The 25,036-nt window shown below is 52.2% G+C and overlaps 1 protein-coding gene across 4 annotated transcripts in view; it reads right to left on the bottom strand.

Moving 5' to 3' along the window:
* Positions 1 to 4,872: 4,872 nt before the first annotated feature.
* Positions 4,873 to 25,036, bottom strand: part of Pald1 (phosphatase domain containing, paladin 1) — a 77,763-nt gene continuing 57,599 nt past the window's right edge. For all 4 annotated transcript variants that reach the window (XM_005390054.2, XM_005390053.2, XM_005390055.2 and 1 more), the window contains exons 20-21: positions 7,651 to 7,806; positions 4,873 to 6,201 (exon numbers count right to left, since the gene is read on the bottom strand). In XM_005390054.2, coding sequence (XP_005390111.1) covers positions 6,049 to 6,201; positions 7,651 to 7,806 — 309 coding nt within the window. In that variant the 3' untranslated portion in view covers positions 4,873 to 6,048. The remainder of the gene's footprint in view (positions 6,202 to 7,650; positions 7,807 to 25,036) is intronic.

Raw genomic sequence — 25,036 nt, forward strand, 5'->3', positions numbered from 1 at the left:
GCTTTGATTCCCTGTACTGGAGAAAAATCAATGGATGACAGTGGAGCATACAGAGATTATGGCTCCCTCCAATGGCGAAAAGCACAAGCCAACTCAGCTAAGCACAAGGGGCTCAGCACATTAATTTCTAAGTTAAATTCTCCAAGGCCAAGAGTACATAGCTGTAGCTGTGATCAGGAGCCAACCCTCAGCTCAAGTCCATTGGCCTGCGAATGTTGGTTTCATGCTCAGACCCGCTTTTACCTCCTGGCTGTGTGACAACCAAAGCCACTTCTAGCCTGGCCTAAAATCCCACAAGAATAGCTAAGGTCCTTGTGTCTGGTCCCTTCCTTCATCCAAAGGCCTGGACTAAGTTCTCCTTGGGCCTGATTGGCCACCTGAGTCACATGACCTGCTATGGACCTTGCCCAGTTCCTTGGACAGTGGAGGGGCTGGCTGGTTCCAACCCATCTCCATCTTCCTGAGGATGGGGAGGGTCGGGGTGGTTAGTGGAAGGATGGCTGATGCTCGGGTCTATATATATAGATCCAGGATACAGAGGCACTAACATAGGCAAACACTGCAGCACAAGTCACGGGGACATGGGGTTACTCACTAAACCAGGTGGGTGACTGCAAATCTATTTGGAAAAAAAAAAACTATGGTCTCTCTCATGTCATTCATAAAAATTTACTCTAGATCAATTAAAGAATAAAATGCAAAAGACAATACTGTAAGGTTATTCAAATAAAATACAGGAAAGACACAGAAAACTTTGGGCAGGAAAGGCCTCTTATAAAGACACAAAATGTGTAAACATGACTACATCTTAACTACAATAGGATCATCCTACTTCTCTTTGACAAAATAAGAAATTTGCGAGATGAGATGAACTAGGAGAAAGAACCGTTCATTCATCCACCTATCTAACCATGAAATAGACTGCATTAAAATTTTAACCTATTAATTTAAAAAAGACAACCTAAAGGCTGGGTATGGTGGTGCACCCCCATAAGGCCAGCACCCTGGAGGCTGAGGCAGGAGGATCACATCAAGTGTGAGGCCAGCTTGGCTATATAGTGAATTCAAGGCCAACCTGGACTACACTTGTGAGGTCCTACCTCAAAAAACCAAATATTAAAAGATAAAGTAAATCAATAAATAAAAGGACAACCCAGTGGGAAAATGGGCAAATACATAATGAAGGTAAATCCAAGTGTCTGATAAATATATGAAATGATGTTCCAAATGTATTGGTAACCTGGGAAAATCATATTGAGATAAAAATAGAAGACTTTTTTCCCTTATCAGATGGACCAATACATAAAAAGCCTGGTGGCCTCCCCTGCCAAGGTGGGAGAGGAGAAATGGGTGCTTTCATGAACTTCTGGTGCTAAAGTCAGAGAGAAGCTGCCCAGGAGTTCAAAGGAAACGTGAGCCGGCTCTGGACAGCGTGGAGCAGAGCTGTGGTACAGACCAGGGCTGTGGCACAAACTTGCCGAGGGCTGTGGCGGGCGGTGTGACAGAGTCACAGAGAGGCGGTGGAAAGCGAAACTTCAAAGGACAGTGTCGCAGACACAGAGCAGACCTAGTCCTTGTGACTTCTGAGAAACAAACCCGCCCTCAGTGTGGGTGTGAAGAGCACCTCACAAAAACACTGAAGGCCACTGAGTCGGAGAACAGGAAGACTACGCGAGAAGGTTCAAAAGAATCACATCCCCCCAGTCCCCTCCCTAAGTCACCCCAGCTTGTACTTTCTTCTGGATATTTTTCTCCTCCACTGCAAAAAATGGCACAGAGGATTCCCAGTCAGGGCCGGCTCCAGGAGCCACTCCAGGCAGGAGTAAGGGCTTGGAACCAGGCCCTCACCACCCTCAGTATGTCAGTCTGTAAAATGCGGGTCATAATAGTTACTTTGCAGTCTTGTTGGAGGGTTGAATGAGATGATGACTATAAAGGAAGCCAAATATGGTGCCGGACCAAGGAAGCACTCTACTAAAGAACACAACAAATAAACCGAGCTTACGGATGTGGGAACATGTGCATTCCAGGGTAAACTGAGGCACACGGGGGTAGAGAGGACAGGCTGTACAGCAGCATGTGTATCTGCTGAGATTTCACAACTAACAATTAGTGCAACATATAGTGTAAACTGTTGCCACCTTAACAATCAGGAAAAAAGACAAACACGAAGAAAAAAAGTCCGCAAAGGACACAGATGATTCATAAAAGAGAAAACATAGGGGCTGGGGATTTAGCTCAGCGGCAAAGCGCCTGCCTGGCAAGCACAAGGTCGTGAGTTCGGTTCCCGGTACCGGAGAAAAACCAAAAAAAAAAAAAAAAAACAAAACAAAAAAAAAGAGAAAACATAAACGGCCAATAAACATAAGAAGTTCAACCTCACGGAGGCATTCATCATCAAGAACTATAAAATTAAACAGATTTTATGTTGAGTCACAAAGCTAGGAAGAATTTTTAAAAGTCAATCTCAGGCTGGGCGTGGTGGCACACACCTGTAATCCCAGCACTTGGGAGGCTAAGGTAGGCGGATTGCCACAAGCTCAGTGCCAGCCTGGGACATACATTGAATTTAAGGCCAGCCTGAAGTACATAGAGAGACCCCGTCAATAAATAAATAATAAAAATTGATCTCAGCACTCTGGGAGGCTGAGGCAGAAGGATTTCCAATTTGAGCATATCCTGGGCAGTTTAGTGACTCAGCAAGATCATGTCTTTTTTAAAAAGTGGAAGGAGCACACTCCCCCACCGTCTGAGTCTTCCACATGGAACATTCCTGAAGGAGGACAAACTGAAAGCATGCATGGAAAACTTCTAAACGGGCACCTTTCTCACCCAGATCATAGCAGCCTCCGCGACCTCCACCCCTCACTCTCCAAAGACAGCACAGCTCCTGCCCTGCAGCCACAGTTAGCAGAACTGGAGACCCTCATTTGCGATGGCACAGCAGGCAGGGCAAGAGAGAGAATGACAACCTCAGGGGGACCCTAATATATGTAGGTGGAAACTGGGGTTATTTTCATAGAGCAGAGCCGGAGAAGGCCCACCTTCACCCCGTAGAGCACAGCAGATGCCCAAAGAGGCCGGGGCAGGAGGGAGAGGTGCCATTCTGGGCCACAGGTGCCAAGATGCGGTTGGTGTGCAAGCGGGTCACTTGGGGAACACCCTTGAAGACAAAGGAAGCGGGGGTGGGGGTGGGGCGGCAGGAAGCCCTCCAGGCCACAGTGGGGGTATGAGGCTTTCAAAGGGAGAGCATAGCGGTCAAGCCTTGAACTGGGGCAGCTTGAGACCCTGCTAGGGTGCAGGATGGCGGGCGGAAACAGCCCCTTCCTTCCCGTGTGCCCAGGCCTGGCTACAGTAGCTGCGCAGGAAAGGACAGGGCAGAGCAGGTCTGGCGCGAGCAAGGTGTTGGATGGGAAGGTGTGGTCGCCAGGGGACGGTCAGGCGCTCTCTGCGGCAGGTCCTCCTGGCAGCACCTGTGAAGCGCATCCCAGGGAGGACATGGGGAGCTTTGGAGCTCCTGGGAGACTCCTCGTGCATGGTCCCCACTGTGCCGAGGCCATACTGCACTGCTACCAGGGTCCCTCTCCTGGCTGTAGTTAGTGGCGAAGCCAGCTGGATGCAACCCAAGAGTCTCAAATTACTACCTGCATGGAAAGAGTGTTTGAAGACGCAGTGTGAACCATCGTTTATAAATTTTTATGTTCAAAAGAAACCTCCACATAAAGCTATATGTATCTTGACAGATGTTGGAGCTATACAGATGTTTGCATTTGCAAAAATTCATCAAATGGGACACTTGAAAAGTTGCACATGTATTAGTAGCAACATTTATCTCAAAAGAAAGAAAAAGGCTATAAACAGAGTAACCTAAATGCCCTAGGGCAAAGGATTGAATCGTAAAACCCTATGTAAGTGAAGAAACCCTACTTTGGAAATCCCTGCCTTGCTTTCCTGGAATGAGCCAGGTGGGTCCCGTGGGTGTTGGAGAAGAACACAGAGGCCTCTGAAGTTCATCCACTTTTAAATGTCCTAAGTTCCATTCTGTTCCATATACTCTCTCTAGATATAGTAGTTCTCTCACACTTTAGTGAGAATTAGATTGTTATGTCACTTTATTAAAGTAGGGGCACAGCATGCAGCCTTGGGCATCCAGTGTGAGACCGTAAGGCATGATCAGGGATGTAAAAACAGAAAGATGTCTGCAAAATCCCTCTGTCTCTAAGATTCAGAAGTGCTACAGGCACTTCTCAGTGCCCTGAAAGAGCAAGGACTCAACTTGTGTCAATTTCTATAAAGTCTGTCTCACACTAAACAGAAATCAGCAGGCATACTTCACATTTAAGCGGCTTTTAATGCTCAAAAGCTCTATACCAAAAAAAAAAAAAAAAGATTCCTCACAACACCCCTGTGAGGTAGGTAGGCAAGTATTATTCTCCCATTTTACAGATGGGGAAACTGAGGCAGAGAGGTGAAGTGATTGGCCAGTGGTCCCAGCACAACTGAAAATCAGGGCTAAGCATGAGAATACAAAGGATCCCTCCCAGTTCAGCCCTGATCTGACTCCCCAGCTAGACCTTGTCTGCAAAGAAACTAAAACCTTTGAATACACATACAAATACAAACGAACCTGAAAAGGTAGGGGCAGATATACAGTAGTTCTGCAAAAGAATTCAGCTAAGAGGGTCGATATCTTCCAATACTGGGTAGATGTGAACAATTTAGGCCTCTTCTCCCCCTTTCAAATATCACAATCAACAAATGACACACGTCTTATTGATGGTTTTATTTATTTTTTTGTTGTTGTCTTTTTGAGACAGGGTCTCACTGTATAGTTCAGGCTGGGCTTAAACTTACTATGTAGCCCAGGCTAGCCTCAAATTCTCAGTGGTCCTCCTGCCTCAGCCTCCAGAGTGCTGAGATCACAGATGTGCAACACCACACCCGGCTCCATCCTTCTGTCTTTCTGCAGAAATGCATGAGCCCAACTGGAGAGGCTTCCCTGACCCCAGGAGCCAGGTGGGCACATGGGCTACCCCTACCCAACCCTTGGGTTTCAGCAAACAGCAGCCCTGGCACGATGGGCAGCTGCCAGTCCTGTCTCCCACCCGTCCCCACACCCTCCCAAGCGAGGACAGAGGTGATCCCAGGACACGTAACTCAGTGGGGTTGGCCTTTATGCTCCCCCAGGGAGCCAGTTCAACCACCCTCTGACCCTCCACAGCGCTGGCCTGGAACCCACCGGACCCCCTCACGCCACCCTTGCCCAGTCTCTCGCATTCCACTGCTCACAAGTGCCACCCCAACAGCCACCCCTGACTCTGCCACCCTCTGGGTCCTGCCAGGGCTGGGGGTGGGGAGGCCTGAGCAGGGTAGATGGGTGGCCTGGCACCGTGGCCCAGGCGCCAGGGCAATTTAGTGCTGTGTCGGCCTCTAAAAGCACTTTCTAAATCCCCAAGAAGGGTCCCCTGATGTTTCCAGCTCCCCAGAGACCTCCACATCCCGCCAGCCCAGGGGAAAGGGACAGGGGACAGGACGGAGAGGCAAGGCCTGTCCCTGGCCGTGCAGGTCGTCCTTGCAGTCTCCCTGGCTGGAGGCGGGGCTGAGAGACAACAGGTGAAGCTTCCTTTAAGGTAATCAATGCACCCACCCACCACAGGCAGCTGGGGTCCCCAGGGCAGTGCTCAGGGAGCAAAAGGGGAGCAGAGGTGGGGCAGCCGGAGGAAGCAAGGGAAGGAACTGACGCGTGCTGGGCCATCAGAACCTCTGAGAAGGGGAGAAGAGGACAGAGGTGACAATCAGCTGCTTGGCAGTTTGGGGCATGTGCTTGCTGGGGGCTGAACGCCAGGTGTCTGCAAGGTGCCCACAGCAGGTCTCTTGGAGTCCACGCGCCTCTGAGTAGCTGTGCCGACTGTGGGTCCTGGACAAAGCTCCTTCCACAAGGCTCCCTGCCCCGCCCTGCCGCTCAGGAAGCTGCAAGTCACTTCTGCAAGGCCAGCTCCCTGGGCCCAGCTCCAGTGAAGAGGACCTGCGGAGGCCAGGAGGAAGCCCCTACAGGAAGTCCCTGCCGGCTGAGGGCTCAGGCCCGAGGCTCTGCTCCTGCCACCGGTGTCGCAGCCTGGAGAAGGGCTGGTCCTCCGTGCTCTCCAGCTCAGGAAAGCCCAGCTGGTTGAGGATCTCATAGACTCCGGCCTTGGATGCCACCTGGAGGCATGGGGACAGAAACGAGGCAGCGCTTCAGCAGAGCGAGGGTATCACCTGGGCCTCCAGTGTGCCATGGTCCCCTCACTAGACTCTGAAGTACATGGGGGAGTCTGGGGCCCAGCGCGTCCCTCGGCTGCTCAGCAACCGCAGCCAATCTAAAGGCTCAGCTGTTAACTCCGCCGAGCCTGCTTCCTTATCATGGCATCGCGGTCTCCACCCAGAGGAGAGGGGCTGTGTGTATGCGGAGAGCAGCCCCAGATGGCCAGACCCACACGGAGGAGCCATCGGGATGCCCAAGGGGACCCAGGAGCGCTGGCCTGGCTACCCAGAGCAGCACAGCCGGGCCAAGGGAGGCTGGAGGGCGGTGGGGACTCAGGAGCAAACACAAGCCCCCAGGAGTTTGGGCTGTGGGCCTCAGCTCCAAGCAGTGAGCTGGCACCTCCCCTCGACTCCAGCACAAAGCCCCAGACTCAACCCACCAGCAACCTGCACCTTCTCCCCACCACCCGGGGATGGGGAACATGCCACTGCTACTTAGAATGGAGAGACAGGTCTGTCCGTCTCTCCTGTCCCCAGGCAACCCACCCCTTCCACACTCTCCAAGGCCAAGCAGAGAGGCACCAGGAGGTCCCATGGCAAGGCTGGCATCTCAGACCAGAACAAGGAGAACTTTGGAGCCAGCAACCCAGCTCTAAAGATGACCTTGAGCAAGTTACTGAACCTCTGTATGCTCAGTCACCTCTTGTATAAAACAGGAGAGTGGCAGCCACAACGTCTAAGGCATCCCCAGCCAGACAGGACCTGGCAGATGCTACCGCGTGCATTTCACCCGCTCCCTGCCACCCTTGAGCTGACACCAATGCTATTAATTTTATCTCCACTTCAGTACTGAGGACAGCAGGCTCCCGAGAACCACCAGCTTGTCCAAGCCACAGCCAGGAGGAGGCAGGGGTGGGCACTGCAGCCTTTGCCCTCGGCCTTTGCAGGGCACAGATGACGTTTGCACAGAACAGGCATGAAGTGCCCAGGCCAATACTGGTGTCCCTTCAGAGCAGGGCCTTCATACTGAGCTACATCTACAAACCCTTTTTTAATTTTTATTTTTTATTTTGATACAGGCCCTCTCTAAGTTTCCCAGGCTATGCTCAAACTTGGAATCTTCCTGTCTCAGCCTCCCCAGATGCTGAGAATACAGATATGCACCACAATGCCCAGCTCATCTGCCTGCCTACCAAGTGCAGGCGCCAGGCTGAGGACCCAGAGTTGAACAAAATGCCATCACGAAGAATAGCACTATTCCCCCTCCACAGCAACACTTGTCACCTGGGTCCCAGCAAGGACACACAGGGAACAGGTGACCCCACACCCAGCCACACCCACGCCCATGCCCCACCCAGCCCATGTGAGCCCACACCCTGGGGCCCATCACCCTCAGCCTCTGCCTCTCACCTCCCACATCCAGGTGCTGAAGGGCCTCTGCCAGGAGTTCGCCTCCTCCAGGTGGAGGTAGGCGTTGAAGAGGATCAGGTAGATGTAGCGCTCCAGGTACTGCAGGCTTCGAAGCTGCAGCCTCCGCACCTCCTGCTCATCTTTGGCAGCCTTTGCCTGGAGGACAGAACAGGGTGGGATCAGCATGGGGCCCTCATTACCCCAAACTCACCCTCCCACTATCCTGAGTATGGGCCTGCCAAGATCACAGGCAAGACCATCGTGCCCGCCGGTTCCAGGGGTCAGACATCCACTTCCCACTGACAGGAAGCAGGTGCTCGGCTGCCCTGGGGCTCCATTTCCTCACTGGAACTGTGGCTGTCCTCTTGCCAAGGGACGGCCAGACAAGGCCAGCTCTCCACAGGAAAGCTCCATGGCCCCTGAGTGTGCAGAGGCCCTTCAGGGGGCAGGATCAAGTGCCTAGCTGTAGCTGCTAGGGAAGACCCTTGGCCAACTCTTGATACCCTTTGGGGGGACATCTCTCTGGCCCCAGTACTCCCAGGCTACAGGGAAGCCTTGAGCTCCTCCCTGTCTCTGTGGGTTCCCTCAGGGAGGGCTGGGAGGGCTGACTCACAAATGACTTAGTGCAGCTGTCTGCAACGGATTCTGACTTGTGCAGGCATCATGGGCCTCCTCCTCTGCCCTCAGCCTGGGCTCACCGGGAAGGTCGGCTCAGCCCTGACTAGAAGGAGAAGGCCCCTGTACCTACCTGACCTTACCTGTCCTGCAAACAGGATCAGAGGTGAAGGGGTGAGCAGATAGCCCTGAGACCCCCGCCCTCACCCTCTCCAAGGCTGGGCACAGGTAAATGAGTGAGAAAGGCCCCAGGGCCAAGGCACAGCAAGAGACGAAACAGCTGGGTTGGGGGAGCGCAGGTGCCGGGCAGGTGAGGGGACCTGGGACTCAGCCTTTGCAGCAAGCAACCCCAACCCCTTCTGCGAGAATGGCCCAGGCTATCTGGGGGGGGGAGGACAGCGAAGCCCACTAAGGCAGGCTTCCCAGAGTGCGTGTGGCCAGGGGCCACGAAGGCCTGGTGGACCTGGACAGCAGGAATGTGTGCCAGATGGGGAGAGCGCAGAGGTCAGGACAGGGCCCAAGATGTGTGGGCTGTGACCAGCTGGCTTGGCCAGGAGGAGAATGTGAGGGACAAGAAGGGAAACAGGGACTCAATTACAGAAGCCACCGGTGCCAACGGGAAGTTAACCCTCAGATTGGGAGACTGGGTTCACAACCTTCCTGTCCCTGAAAAGCAGTGGGAGCTTTAAAACACGGAGGCAGGGGCCAGTCAGATGAGGAGGCTGGGGGCCAGGACTGAGCACCGCGGCTTCAGTCAGGGGAGAGTCACACTCAGGAGGGCAGCTGGGGGACAAGGCCTCCTCTATAGGTTACTCCGCCACCACGCCAGACTTTGCTCCCGCAACCCACCACAGATGTGCAGCCCATGCAGCCCCCGCCCCTCGCCCCACAAGGAGAGGGCCCTAGGGAGACAGGGGCTCTGTGGGAGGGCCTGGAGGGCTGGTCTCCCAACAGCTGCAAGGCACACACGGCTGCCTCCACGCATCTCCTCCTCAGCTGCTCGGAGGAATCTCTGGGGTGAGCCCCCCATGCCAGAGTTGACATGGCCCAGAGCCCTAAGCTCAGCGATGGGGCTGCGGTGTAGCTCAGCGGTAGGGCTCTTGCCTACAATAGGCAAAGCCTTACCTTCCACCCCGCCGGCACCGCAAATAAGAAAAGAAGAATCAGAGCTGGAGTGGCCTGGATAGGATCTGGGGTCCCCGGTCCCCCACCTCTGTCTTTAGAACAAAGCTCCCAGGGCTGCATGAGTGGAAGGCAACTGGGTAAGCTGGCCCCCACATCCCAAAGGAGCTTCGGGGACCCTGGGGACGGAGGCAGGGCTGGAAGGTGGACAATGAGCAGTGCAAGGAGCAGCGAGGGCACCCTGGTGACACCAAAACCCAGGAGATGCATGTTGGTCCTGGTTCTGCTGCTAACTCTCAGTCCCCAAGTTTATGTCCTGCTCTCCCAGGCTGTGATGCTGCCAAAGGAGCTGTATTACAGGTGGAGAAAGGGCAGCAGAGCGAGGTGAAGGCCAGGTGGGTCAGGAAGGACAAGAGACCACAGGTGCCCTGAGAGTAGAAGGGAACACAGGAGACAGGAAGATGGTCAAGAATAAGGTGCCTTGGGGGCTGGGGATTTAGCTCAGCGGCACAGTGCCTGCCTGGCAAGTGCAAGGTCGTGAGTTCGATTCCAAGTACCAGAAAAAAAAAACAAAAAAAAAAAGAATAAGGTGCCAGCTCAAAGCCAGCCTAAACTGCATAGTAAGAACCTGTCTCAAAAAGACCAGAAAAAAAAAAAAGAAAGAATAAGGTGTGTCCCAGGGTTCCCCCCTACCCAGACAAACAGGGAGGAGCTTGTGGGGGAGGGGAAGGGGGGGGAGGAAGGTTGGAGGCAATCTTAGGCTTCATCCTGCCCCTGCCGTGGGGCCAGAGCCACTTGCTGAGGGATGCCTGGCAGGTCAGGGCAGGAGGCCTATTGTTTTAAGACTAACTGAGCAGGTGCAGTAAGTCATCAGCTTCACCTAGAATATAGTCAATGGCCAAAAGAAAAAAGGAAATAAAAAGATTTTCTTCTGTCCTTTCCCAATCTGCAGTCAAAGCCCTGGAGCCTATTTAAAAATATTTTCTTAGAAAGAAGGAGCGATCACCACCCAGGTCCTACGGAGTACCATTTCAAACCACTTTCAATTAAGGAGCGCAGGGGAACTGTCCCGTGGGCATGAAAAGCCCTCAGCTCTCACCCAGCCCCAGGGCCAGTCCCATAGGGATGGAGCCTGCCTGTGCCAAGAGACATGGCGAGGGTTAGGGTGAGGATTTGGGGGTAGAGAGGTGGAGGGAGTCCTTCCAAGCCCTACTGGCAAGGGTAGAATTATCTCTAAATTCAGACCACGGTGTAAAGAGAAGCCTGGCACCCCCAGGAGGCCCTCCAGCACATCCTGCCCCATCCCTGGGCTGTGATTTCAGACAATGACGCACCTTCCTATCAAGCTCAGTTTCCTTAAAAACATCCCATTCTCACCCTGTCTGGGAGGAGGGCAGGCCGGCTACCTCCTGCGCATAAAAATAGTGGAGCCGTTTTTGAGAGACCTGGCAGGCCAGGCTGTCATTAGCTGCAGACTAAGCCCTAAAATAGAAGAGGGGCCGGGAGGGGCAGCCAGGGCTCTGAGCATTTCAGGCCTCTCAGATCTCTGTCTGCCTGGCATGGGTGCCAGCCCGGGGTTGCCAGTGGAGCTCTCCAGAAAGGCCCACTGAGGCACAGGCAGGGAGCCTCCCAGGCTACAGCTACAAGGACAACATGCGAGCCGGGCTGAGCACGTCACATCCTGATCTGATGGAACATCTCATTCTGCAGATGAGCTTCAGCAAGGGGAAGTAAATATCCAAAGGCACAGCTTCCTGAGCTGGGACTGAACTCCCCTACCCACGCTCTTCCCAAGACCCTGGCCTCTCTCACCAGTCACACCCAGCCCCTCCCAGCCTCACGCCTCCCTGCCTCTGTTCCTCCTGCCTGAGCGCCCTTCCTCTTCGCCTGGCCTGACCCTGTCCAGCTTGTCCCCCAGGCCTGGGACAAGCCCCCTCTGTCCTGAAGCCTGCTCTGGACACTCCAGCCCACGCCCTCCAGCCCCTTGGCCTTCTCTGCCCTCGGGCTGAGCCTCATCATTCAACGCGGCAGTACACTCCATCCTGAGGTTTCTACCTGGAGCAGAGGCTAAACCTAAGCAATCCCAGCTTGGCCTGCCAGATCCGCCTCCCAGCCTGCAGTCCCCAAGCCCCCTGCCCTCCCCCTGCCTCCTTCTGCCCCCAGGCGTCATTCCCACATAGGCATCACCCACTGCAGGGCCTTTGCACCTGCTGTACCCTCTGCCTGGAATGCGCTTCCCCAGCTGCCAGCTTGGCTCCCTCCCTTCCCTCCTCACGGTTACACTGACCACCCTATTTAACACCACAACCCCTCGTCCCAGCCTCGCAGGACACCCAGGGTTACCGACATCCACTCATTTCTTTCCAGAGTCACCCAGAGGGCCGAGGGCAGGGCCTCCGCAGGAACCAGACCTCCTGTCCACTCTTGCTAGGAACAGCCCGGGGATGGCCCTTGTCCATAAAGTCCCAGACAAGGCGCAGGCTGGAAGGAGAGAGAGCCCCAGGGAGAAACAGGAGCAAATGAGGCCAGGCTGAGGTCAGTGTCCATCCAAGCTAGCCAAGCTCCCCACTCCAGGAGCTTCCCTGTGTCCCCTCCTAAGTGGCAGGCAAAACAACCTGGTGGCCTCCGCTTCCGGCTGCAGGCTCCAGCTCAGAGACTGCCAGAGGCTGAGGGTGGGTCCCAAAGTTCAGATCCCACCCTCTGCCCACTGCAGCACCACCCTCTCCCTGGCCACAGGGCCTCTGAGCAAGCCGCTACACTTCCTCCCCAGGCCAGCCTGGCAGGGCCTGCAGCACACGGGGCTTTCTGTACCTGACCTGGAAGGCAGGGCAGGGCCCTCAGCCCACGAGGGAAACCGATTTCCAAAGCCACGATGTCCTACTCAGAACTTCAAACGTGCGAAGGAACTAAGCCCGGCCTCTCGACTTGCCACTCCCCAAAGACCCCGTGTGACAGCCCGCTGGGCCAGGTACTGCCATTCCAGTCCAAACGCAGCCCTTGCTGCTACACATGGCCGCCTGCCAACCACAGCCTTCCCACCCACTTCCATCCCCTGAAGTGCCAGGACTGGTCCTCACCACCACCCTCAAGGCACACAGAGCAGAGGTAACAACCTCAGGTGACAGATGGGAAGACAGAGACCCACAGGCCAGAAACAGCACCCTGAGACACCCACACCAGATGCTGACAACAGCAAGCACAGAGGTGGTCCACATGAGACAGAGTGATGTGCAGGGGGTGGGGGGGAGAGCTGGAGTTGAGGCTGAAATCCCCCAAACCACTGAAAACTCCCTCCAATGGTGCTCACCTAGGAGCCAGATGTGGTGGTACAAACCTACAGTACCAGCTATGAGGGAGGCTGAGGCAGGAGGCCTACAAATTCAAGGCCAGCCTAGACAACTTAGCAAGACCTATCTTAAAACTGAAAAAGAGCTGGGGATGTAGCTCAGTGGTAGAATGGTTGTCTAGTGTGTGTGAAGCTTAGTACCACAAGGTACAAGGTACCTAGCACCTAGTTCAATCCCTAGTACCATTTAAAAAAAGGAAGGAAAAAAAAATAGAAGGGAAGAAAAAAGGGAAGGGAAGGGAGGAGAAATGGAAGAGGAGGGGAGGGCAGGAGCCATGCCTGCACACTGGAGGTGCTCAGTGAGGTCTGTCATTAGAACAGAAAAGTCCCCCAGCAAGGAGGAAATGGTTCCAGCTTAGCCCAAAACGGGAAGGGAAGAGAGGGGTCTTAGCTGCCAACAGCAGGTGCCCTGAACACAGACATACACACACTCATGCAAGAGCACACACACACACACACACACACACACACACACACACACTCCATTCCTGCAGTCAGGCCAACCCACCAGTGCTATTCTGGGCTCTCTTCTGGGCTGGGTGTGAAAGAGCCAGAGGAAGTGGTCCTTCCTTAAGTCACATTTTATGTGACAGCTGGTGGCATTCCAGAGCTGCTCTAATTGCACAGGCCAGGCCCTGGAGACACATTACCTATTGGAATGATGTCTCCAGAGAACAATTTTGGCCACACTAGGGTCTTTTGGAGGCTGAAAGAGACACGCCCAAAGCTCAGTGCCAGAGCTGTCTCACTTCATGGTTTCCTTAGGAAATGACCTTAGTCCTCGAGTTGCTGCGCTGAGTCCCCAAGAGCTCTTCAATCTGTGTGGCCCACTCAGCACCCAGCAGTGGGCACAGTGGCGGCCAGGACTTCCTCAACAGCCCTTCTTCTTTCTGCTACTGCAAAATTGCCCCTTAGGCCAAGACTGTCCCTAGTGGGGAAACAAATTCAGGCTGAAATGTGGGAGACAGGTTCTGGTCCTGCCTCTAGTCAGGCATAAAACTTCCATAGGCCTCAGCTTCTTCCTCAGTCAAACGGATCTCACAAAACCCATCCTGGTCTCTTTACCTCTGAAGACCAAAGAAGACACAGTGTAAGAAGACACAGCTCTTAGAAAACTCAAAAAGCACTGCTCAAAATCCAAGCAGTAATATTGTAACAGAAAATGCCCCTGGGCCAGTATACTTCAGTTTCTTAGTTGCCCAGGTACTAGTTCCTGCTCTAGTTCCGGCTGCTCCTGTTTCCTAGAAATGGCTGTTCACTGTGATACATATTGTAAGAACCAATCCCCAATTGACAAACCATTCTGCCTCTGTACTTCCTGCTTGCTTATCCCATATAAGCCCTAGACCACCAGAGATCAGAGGCTGATATTTTGGGAATGATCCTGATCAGTACCCACTGACATAAATAAATCTGCCTTCAAATCCTGGGTATTGTTTTAGTATTTCTGCTTGCCACTACATCTAGTGCATCAGCCTGGAAGACTGACCATACTGACTTCTTTGGTCACCAGTCATGGTGCTCGTGGACAGAGCAAGGACCTCCCCAGGTCCCGACGGAAGGCATACCCTTGAGATTTCTCGAGTCCCCTCAGAGGTCCGGAGGAGGACTCCTGGCTCCCTGCTTGAGGGGCTCACATCGGACCCAAAAGGGAGGAGGACGCAGTCTGTCTGTCTATCTGTCTGCCTGCCTGATTCTGGGGCAGTTTGTCAGTGCTGCTCACCTTGAGCAGAAGGGGAGTCTAATGAACTCTCATTAGTCAGGACCACCCTCAACGGAAGCGGGTTGGAATGCTTAACCTCTGAGTGCCTGCTGAATGAACGGGTGAGTGGAACAGACAGTGTAAGCCATAGGCTGCTCCATCTGTGCACCAAGACTGGGAAGCACTGGTCGAGGTGGCTGACTGGGTCCTCACCTGTGGTTCCGTGGTGATCGACATATGGCATAATGGAGACCTCACATCTCCTGAGCTAAGTCACACCTAAGTCCCCACAAGGGGCTCAGTCATGTGGGCATCTGAATGGTCTCTCTCTGAGAGGCACCCACCCTTTGTCTGTTGTGCCATCATTCAAGGGTACACAACACACACATAGGAAGTCAGAGGTGGGAATTAATTAGTCAAAACCCACAGTCCCTAACTGCATGAAAAGGCTTTTACAGAGTTAAAAATGAAACCAAATCACTCCCTGCTTCTCAGAATAAAAAAAAAAAAAAAGAGGCCCACTCTTCCTGAAAATTTTGCCTCGGCACCCTCACTGGCCACTGTAATTGCTGCCAACACCTATAGCTTCACTCCCCACTCCCAACTCATCTCCTTCCAGACAACTGAACTGGTTCCAGCCAGCCATCGCCTGCATTCAGTCACAGAGGCTCTCCCTCTGGAGCCTCCTGCCTCTGACCTGGCAAGATGGCCTCATCTAACACCCACCCAAGATGACTGTCAGCAATTCCTTCTGTACTCCACATTTTGACTGAGGAAAAATTGGACTGTCAGCCCTGACAAATGAGTTGCCATGCCATTCCCAAAAGTTGCCCCACCTAAAAGCATAAAATCAGTCAAGTGTTTCTCAAAGACATCAAAGGGGGGGACAAAAAGCCCATCAACCACTGTTACCCAGAAACCCGATTTTAAAAAAAAGCACCTGATATCCATAAAAAAATCCAGTCTGATAGATGACCATACCCTCCGGTATAAGGGCTATGGACACAAAAATAAATGGCCCCTCTGCAAAACACAAATATCTGACTATCCAGCCCACCTCAACCTGAACCTCTCCTTGCCCTGTTGGGCCTAGATGGATAGGACAGACCGAGCTCTATCAAACTGGGCCCCCGAGAGCACAGGGTCGTTGTAAAAGTTGGAGGCAAACCTGTGACTTTTGTGGTAGACAATGGAACAGCACTCTCTGCCTTCAAAAGTTCCCTCTATTAAAAAGTTACCATCACCTTGGGCAAGATCTCTGTGCTGTCAACAATGCAGCCATCACCTTGCATTCTGAGGTTCCCAACCCACATGGCCTTTTTAGACTGTTACTCAACTGCCACAAGGATTTGGGAACTCTCCCACTATTCTCAGGGAGGCCCTAGCAACAGATTTGGCTTCAGGACAGCAGTTTCTCTGTCCCTCCCAGTTCCATCAGGGTCCCCCAAGAAAAAAAATGAGGCTTCAAAACTACAACATGTCTACAGACTGTCCAATTGCTAAATATACCTCTCCTGCCTGTAAAGCCACTTCAAGATCTCTGACCTCCCAATGCCACCACAACTGCCTTCTGCATACGGTGCCTCAATGTTCTGCCACCCACAGCCTGCTGGTTCACCTGCTTGGACCTAAAGAATGCCTTCTCGGGCCTTCAGTTGGCCACTTCCAGCCAGCTCCTCTTTGCCTTTAAATGAGAAGACCCCAGCTGTGAACTCAAAAGTCAGCTGACCTGGACTCAACCTCCCAGAGGTTCAAAAACTTGCTTACCCTCTTTAGAGAAGCCCTCACAGCTGATCTCACTAGTTTCCCAGCACAAAATATCACTGCATTTCTGATTAATGACACCCAAGCTACCTGCTAGAAAAACACAAAAGCTCTGCTATAATGTCTGGCAGAAACTGGTTGCAAGAAAGAAACTCCACAGATTTCTTAGAGCTGCTGGCTTCTACAGACTCTGGATCCTTGAGTTCACAAAAACAATGATGCTTACTCAGACTGTCAGTCCCTGGGGGCGCCCAGTGGCCTATCTGTATAAATACTTGGATCAGTGACTAAGGGCTTCCTCCCCCTTTGCCTCCATGCTCTAACGGCCACTATGCTTCTGATCAAGAAAGCTGACAAGCCCTACCTTAGGCCAAGACCTAACTGTCCAGGTGCCACATGCTGTACTGGATACACTGTGATCACCTTGAACAAAGCTATTTTGGCCAAAGCTCTCTTGCTACTGCGTCCTGATGCTGTTTGGAAATCTGCCACCAATGCAAAATAATTCTATCTGGAGACCTAAGTCCCCGCCAAGGATTCAGCTGACTGAAACATCAGCCCCAGCCAGAAAAACTTTACCTGGTACTTCCAGAAGATCAGAGCCAGACCTGCCCCCCACCCTTTGTTCTACAAGCTCCAGCTACAGTGCTGGCACCTGTACCACTGCAGACAGCTCAGACTTCAGTATCTGTGTCACTGGCCCTGACCTCTACCTCACATGACTCCGTGCTCATCTGCACCTACTCAGGTTGGCCAACACAACAAAAGTTTGTAGGGTCTGCTATCCCTAGGTATGGCCTACTATTGACCACTGAGCCTGCCTTCATAGCACAGATAACTCAAAACTGACAGAACTATTAAAGATTAAATAAAAACTACATATAGCATACACACCACAAGCTCTAAAAAGCTTAGAAAATAAAACATAACCATACAGAAATAGTTTGTAACTAGCTCCACAAGAGTTTAGCTAGAAGACCAGTTATACCTGTAGACACTCCTGCACACACATATAACCCAGGTGCATATTAACTACCTCTACAAGTTTCAGAAATTCAGCTTTAGATCTACCATTCCAGAGTTAGAAGAGCCCATCAAGACAATTACTAGAAAGTTTACCTGGACAGCTCCTCCGGGGCTCACTCGGAAAAGACAATGCACTCAAGTACTCAAAGCCCTGCTCTGGTCACTCCAGATGCTGACCAATCCATGCACAGCTGAAGCCTGCGGACATCATTCACAGGACTGCTCCGTACCTACGCCCCTTGATTTTTGTGCCTTTTCAGGTTACTTACCCCAGTCCTTGCTTCCCCACCCCCCGGCTAGCTGTAGTTTTTGCCTTAAACTCTATAGACGGTTATCCCAAAAGAACAGAACAATAAAACATTTGATCAAGATTTGGTGAGCATCCAAGGTACAATGGACACTCTCTTAGATCAGATTAACTCCCTTACTACCTTGCCAGAGTAATGCTATAGAACACACAGGTCTAAATTATGTCTCTTCCCAAAAATAACATAGAAAAAAAACTCTGTAATAAGACAATCTTGGGGACCTTGGCTAGGGCTCATCCTAGGATCACTGACAACCCTAATGTTACTGTTTCTAGTTGGACCTTATCTCAGAAGGTCACATGTAATGTGTCCAGCAAAGATTTGCTGGGAAAACTAAAGGAAGGGGGCAACGTAACAGAAAATGTGCCCCCCTCCCAGAACATTTCAGTTTCTTAGCTGCCCAGGTAATAGTTCCTATTGCAGTTCTGGTTACTTCTGTCTCTTAGAAATGGCTGGTCACTGTGATGCACAGCTGGTCACTATGACGCATATTGTAAGAACCAATCCCCAATTGATAAGCCATTCTGCCTCTGTACTTGCTTATCCCATATAAGCCCTAGACCACCAGAGATCAGGGCCTGATGTTTTAAGAATAAACCCAGTCACTGCCTGTTGACATAAATAAATCTGCCTCCAAATGCTGGGTGTTGTTTCGGTGTTTCTGCTTGCCGTTACATCTGGTGCATCGGCCAGGAAGACCGACTGTGCCGTAGCAATATATTTATAAAATCTCAGTCTGAGACCAAGGGACATGCTGCTTGTCTTAGTGTGGCTATTTTTACTTCAGCTTTTCTCCAAATTCACTCAGGAGGGAGGCTAGAAGACACAGTAGACTGTTTTAAATACAGAGCACTATGAATTAACATCACTAGCCAAGGCCAAGGAAAAGTGCCATTGGCATTAATGCTTCTAGCAGGGCTTCCTCTAAGAGCCCTGACCTTGATTTCTGTCACAAGAATTTTCCCTGTCGAAGCCCAATAGGAAACAACTGATTTGCTGGACGGTGTCACCTGTGGCTGGTGGCCATCCTAGGGTCTCCTCATCCTGGGCCTGGGCCTCTCACATCCACCCCAGCCTCATGAAGTACCTTAGTTCAAAGGTTTTCCTCCTTCCTTTCATTTTTCTGTTTGGAGTTAAAATCTTCTGAGCACGCTGGCTCCCTCACACACCTGGGCCAGATGATGAGGCCTTGACCTAACCTCACCAACGCCCTGGAACATGGAAGAGGTACGACTGCGGGCTGCAGGCCCCCAGGCCAAGTATCTTGAGACAGGCTGAGAAGAGCCAAGGCTGTCACACAAGGGACGGCCTTCCCAGTGGAAAGCCGTGTGCAGGTTTGAGCTGGTTCTGGGTTGTGAGCTATTGAGCTCTTGAGCTGGTTCTGGGTTGTGAGCCCTTGAGCTCTTGAGCTGGTTCTGGGTTGTGAAGATGGCAGGACCATGTGGGTCTGGAGGCCCTGGCTGCCAGCACTGGTCTCTGGCAACTCTTAGCCTCACCTTCCTCCCTGCCCACCAGCTCCAGTCACCCAAACCCTCCTCAGAGACTCCTTTTCCCTGGGGTTTAGACAAGCACCTCCCAAACCAATCCAGCCTCTGTCCAATGTGACAGGAAATCAAAGAGAGACTCAAGAAGCTGCCTTTTGGACCCACTACACTGCAGAGAGGTCTCTATTTCTGGAACTGCTGCCATTAATTAATGCAGAGGGAACGAGGAACTGGCAGATCACTATTCCGCAAATTGCAAGTGAAAAAAGGAATCCAAGCAATGCATGCCACAAATGCCATAGCAAGGGAGGTGACAGGACCTCCAGCCTGGATGGCAGCACACAGCACCACCCATAACTATTCTGGCCAAAGGCTGAGCCAGAACGTAACCAAGCCTGACTCCAGCACTTTATAGGAGAGGCCAACTTAACCCCAGGGACACAACTGGCAAGACTAGCTCTGCGGGACAACCAGCTTCCCCCAAAAATGTAACTCAGAGATTAAAAGGGCCTTGAGCTGGAGGAGTTGCTCGGTGGTAGGATACTTGCCTAGCATGCAGAAAGCCCTGCGTTTCGTCCCCAGCCCAAGTAAATAAACAAGACACCTGGACCAATCAGTCCCATGTGACAGGTGGCTCTGATTTGGATTCTGAACCAAGGGCAAGAAGAATGCATGACACCAATGAGCAAATCTCAACCCAGATTTGATATGTGATGACGAGAAAGGACTGCTAGTTATTTTAGGTGTGACACTAGGGTTCTGATTACCTTGTTTAGGGGGGTTCGCTGAAGTATTTGTGGAAGAAGCACTTCGAGGTCCGGCACTCGCTATGGAGTGATCCAGGAGACTGGCTCTATGTGAAATCAAACTGGCCTTGGCAGGGGCTTCCGGAGGGTGGGAGGTGGGCGCATGGGGCCCATGAGAATCTGCTCCCCGCTTTGAGGTTTTCCATTTGAAAAATTCCAATTTTTTTTTAAGCTTCTACTTTTCAACTAAGTTGATGATTCTACTTCTGAGACCCTCAGAAGGGCCCCATATGTTCAGGGACAGCATGAGAAACTGAGGCATTCCCACGGGCTCCGTGTTCTATGAACAGCAACTGTGACGCCGCAAAGGCCCCTCACAGAAACGAGAACCATGTGCAGAGGGGACGAACCTCTCTACCTTGCTGGGATCCAAGTACAGCAGCAGAACAAGGAGCTGGGTTCTTAACTGCTTATTATTAAAATGTAAACGACTGATGAAGCTGACAGGGAGCCAGGAAAGGGAATCCACCACTTGGGGGTTCTGCGGGTGCAGGGCAAGAACGCGAGCAGCCACTTGCTGTGGAGGGTTTCAGACTCCCACGGCTGTGCTCTCCTGGGAGCTGAGCTCCAATGGACACTGTGCACCAACCCGGAAAGTCCTCAGAGACGGGCTCGGGTCCACGGCCACCCAGCAGCTCTGGGGGCGTCCAAACAGATTAACTGCAGATCCCCCTGGAGGTCACCAGGGACTTCCAATTTGGAACCAGAGAGCAAGGGTTGAACAAACAGCCAGACACAACCGCCAATTTCTAGAGGTGCAGTCCACCAGGGAGGGGCCCGCTGGCTCTCCGGAGCCGCAGCAAAACCCCACAGCTCACCTGGGCGACACCAGGGAGACTCGGGTCAAGGGTGATGTGGATGGGGAGGACACTCGTGGGTCTGGGAGCGGGGGCCTCTGCTCCTCATCCCAGCTCATGCAGGGCCCTGAGCAGCCTGCCCTCCGCTCCAGGCTCTGCTGCCTCAGCTATAAACAGAAGGGCCAGGGGCTGGGGATTTAGCTCAGCAGCAAAGCGCCTGCCTGGCAAGCGCAAGGTCGTGAGTTCGGTTCCCAGTACCGGAGAAAAACCAAAAACCAAAAAAAAAAAAAAAAAAAAACAGAAGGGCCAGACTCTCTCTGAGTAACACTGGAACTTGAGGCTTCCAGGGCGCTGTGAAGCTAGGAGGGGAAAGCAGAGGACACGGTCCAGCAGCACATCCTGGGCCAGCCATGCCCTGTGGGTACAGTCACCCAACACACCGGCCCTTGGGAGGAAACGGGTCCAGCCTGGCAAGTGGGGACACAGGCTGCCAGAGGCGGAAGATGCGTGTCAGAACCTAGCTCCCTCCAACAACCGCCCCCGTCCGCATTTCACCACCTGTCAGCCTGGGACAACCTAGCCTCTTCCTCCTCCCTCCCATCTGCCTGTGGCTTGGCACGGGCCACGTCAGGCACAGTGAAGTCCATTCCAGTGTCCACTCTGACCCCACGTGTTCAGTGCAGAGAAACTGTGTTCTCACATTTTAAAGACGCTTGACAGGGCCCCCACCCGCACTCGTGTGCACAAAACTGGCCAGAGGCCCCTCCTACCCTGGAAGCAGCTGGGACAGCTCAGATCACCCTGACCTCAGGGCAGGACACAGGGCCACGCCAGGACAGGGCCACGCCAGGACAGGCCAGCACACGTGGGGGACCTTGGAGGAGACATACTGCCTTTCTGCCTAACGCACCCAGCAACCTGGTCACCAAAAGCTCCGATTCACAAACCCAGGCCCTTCGGGGGCCACAGGAGATCAGAAATCTTTTCAAGGTTGTTCTCTATCTGAGATGACATCCCTTCTAACTTCTTTGCTACTAAAATAGCCTTTCTTTTATGAAATGCCAATCATATCAGGTAGTAGCCGGGGTTTTAAATTTTTGTCGCCCTTCTTTCTTTAAAATAGACATGTTGAGCAAAACTATACATTGGCAACCCTAGAAAGGGCCCCCCCTTTTCTTAAGATTGGTCTGTGGAACCCCAAGGACTGGATGAGGACCCGCTCAGTTTCTGCCCGTTCTCCAGCTGCATTTCCACAGGTCTGTGGCTGGATGAGCTCTACCCGATGCTGTCGTCTCCTAGAACCAGAATTCCCGTCCCTCCCTGCTAATGGTGGTGGCTGAATTAAGTGGAAAGCCTCAGGAAGAGACATCTAAGTGACCCCACCCCAATGCCAGTCTGTTATCCTCCCCAACCCCCAGCCAGACAGCAGTGGTAGGAGCAAAACCACCAGTGCACCACAGAGAGATGGCCCCACAGCAGAAGATCCATGCTGGTGACGTTCACAGACCAACAGGACATCGACAGAGGCTGTCCCCAAGGACACCAGCGCTTTATCCTGCCCACCTCCCCTGGGGGACTTGAGCCCTGAAGTCGCCTTGGCTGAGACCTGAACCTGGGCTACAGCATCAAACAAGCAGCAGCTCCTGGGACATGAAGCCCCAGTCTGGTTGGAAAATCAGTCACTTCCTTCTTGCTGGGCCCCCAGCTGGGGGAAGGGGGAGCTGACAGCATCCTGGGGGACTGCTGGGGACACTGTGCTGTGCTCTGGGCCACACACAGGCCGCTGCCGGAGCTGGGGGAGGGGCCAGGCGGGACCCTCTGGTCTGGAAACCAGCACGACCGTGACTCTACCCAGCACTACTCCTCACTCCAATGGGCAGAATGACAGTCACAGCACCATGAGGGATTTGACCCCTCCTCCTCCCTACCACACCCAGGGCACCAGGGCCACGATCATCCCACGGTACAGGCGAAGAACCCAGGCAGCCAGTGCTTTTGGAAGAGCCTTAATCCCGGGTGCTGGAATCACCAAGCCTCCTCCCTCATCCCTGTGCTATCCCAGAGAAGATTCAAAAACCTCTAGCGTAAAAATATTTTCATCAAACACAAGCACCGTGAGAAGGAAAAATACAGACCACTATTGTTTATGAATATAAACACAAAAATTTTTGACAAAACACAAGCAAATCAAATCCAGCAACATGAAAAAGTACTGACATCATGACTTAAGACACATTTATCCCAGAAATGCAAGGTTGGTTTAACATCTGAAAATCAAATTAACGTAGTATGCTGTAGACCAATAAAATAAATGACAAAAATTATGTGACTGGATGAGACCCACCTGCATTAGGGAGGATAATATGCTTACTCAAAGTTAACTAACCTAAGTAGTAATCTCAACGAAAAACTACTTTAACAGAAATATCCAGACTAATGCTGGACTCTACATCTGGGTACTGTAGCTGAGTCAAGCTGAGACATAAAACTGGCCACCACTAAAACGGAGGCCTAAATCTTCACGGCCCCTAGATAAGGTACCACACCAAAAGTGAAAGCAACAAAGAAAGAACAGATATTGGACTTTATCAAAATCAAAATCTTCTGTGCATCAAATGACATTATCAAGAAAGTGAAGATCACTCACAGGATGGGGAGAAATTTTGCAAATGAAAGATCTGATGTGCCCTACAGACGGCCTTTTCACCCTCAGGGTGCCTGCACCCAGGCACGATAAATTCCATGCCATGCTGCCTTTACACACACACACACACACACACACACACACACACAGATGACAGTCATGTCCAGAAAACATAACAACATCTAGACTGTATAAAGAGTGCCTTTGAATCCATAATAAAAAGAACAATTTAAAATGGGCAATTCTCCCAATGGGCAATGCACACTTCTCCAATAAAGATACAAAAACAGCCAACAAGCTCATAAAAAGATGCTGGACACGATTAGCCAAGAGGGAAATGCAAACCAAAACCGCAATGTGTCACCACTGCAAACCCAATAACGTGGCCAGAGCCAAAAAGAGAGATGGAAACCAGGGTCGGCAAAGATGTAGAGAAAGGAAAACCTCCGAGCCCTGCTGGTGGGAATGGAAAATGGGGCGGGCGCTGCGGGAAACAAACTGGAAAGTAAATTCTCAGAAGGTTAAACTTACAACTGCCAAGTGATCCAGCAATTCCACTCCTAGATTGAAATGTCACGACGCACTGTATACTTTTGGGTCTTCGTCCACAGCGCCCATTCCCTGGAGGGAGGAAAGCTGCAGAGTCCAGGGAGAATGCTGGACAGATGGGCCTCGTGGGGCGTCCCCCCACCTATCAGCAATCACACCTGTGCAGTGAAGTCGCCACAAAAGCCCAAGAGCACAGGGTTCACACAGTCCGGGGGGAGGGGGCCCTCCTGGTGGGTGATGCACCCGGAGAGGGCCGGAAGCTCTGCACCCCTCGTCCCGGACCTCTCTCCCTGCCCATCTCCTCTCCTGCATCCTTTGAAATATCCTTTACGACAAGCCAGTAAGCTGAGTCCTGTGAGCAGCTTAAACAAATTAAGTGAACCTGAGGGGAGGATTACAGGGGCGCCCATCTAGATCTTGTTGATCAGAAGCATGGGTAAAAACCACCTGGGGCTTGCGGCTGGCATCCAACCTGGGGAGATAGGGTGTCACCTCCAGGTGGACAGGGCCAGAACTGAACCAGGGTAGGGGACCCCCAGCCCTTGTCGGCTGCTGCAACATAGCTTGCGTGGTAGGTGAGGAGAAGTCCCCACATCTGCTGAGGTCACGGAGGTCCTGTGTGGACGGTTGTGGTGTGAACACAGCAGGGAAACGCCAGGCGCTGTGTTTCCTGTCACACAGGCAGGCCCCAAGGTAAGTGAAAACGGGACCACACGCAACACGGACACAAATCCACCGCTGCCTCCTGCACAGTGGCCAAGATGTGGGAATGTACCTGAGCTAGAGGGGAGCTGAGCAGAATGTGTCACGTCCATACAGCAGATTATTAGTCAGCAATTAAAAAGGGACAAAGTGTTGCTGAAGCCCCAACAGATGACTCCTTAAAACATAAAGCCAAGGGCCGCGCATTACATGATGCCACTTAGATGAAATGATTCACTCTGCACAGCAGTCTCCATTAAAACTCAAATAGAACAGGCAAGTCCACAGACTGAAAGTAGATGTGTAGTTGTGGGGGAAGGGAAGGGACTGCCAGTAGACGTGAGGTTTCTTTTGGGGATGATGAAAATGTTCTAAACTTCATGGTACCGATGGCTGCACCACTCTGTGAATGTACTAAAACCCACAGAACTATATGCTTTTTTATTTTGCAGTATTAGGATCAGATCCAGGGTTTTGCACATGCTAGGCAAGCACTCTCCCATTAAGCAGCCCTGTATAAT

Source organism: Chinchilla lanigera, unplaced genomic scaffold, assembly GCF_000276665.1.
Source record: "Chinchilla lanigera isolate Chin_1 unplaced genomic scaffold, ChiLan1.0 scaffold00036, whole genome shotgun sequence".
NCBI classification, from domain to species: domain Eukaryota; kingdom Metazoa; phylum Chordata; class Mammalia; order Rodentia; family Chinchillidae; genus Chinchilla; species Chinchilla lanigera.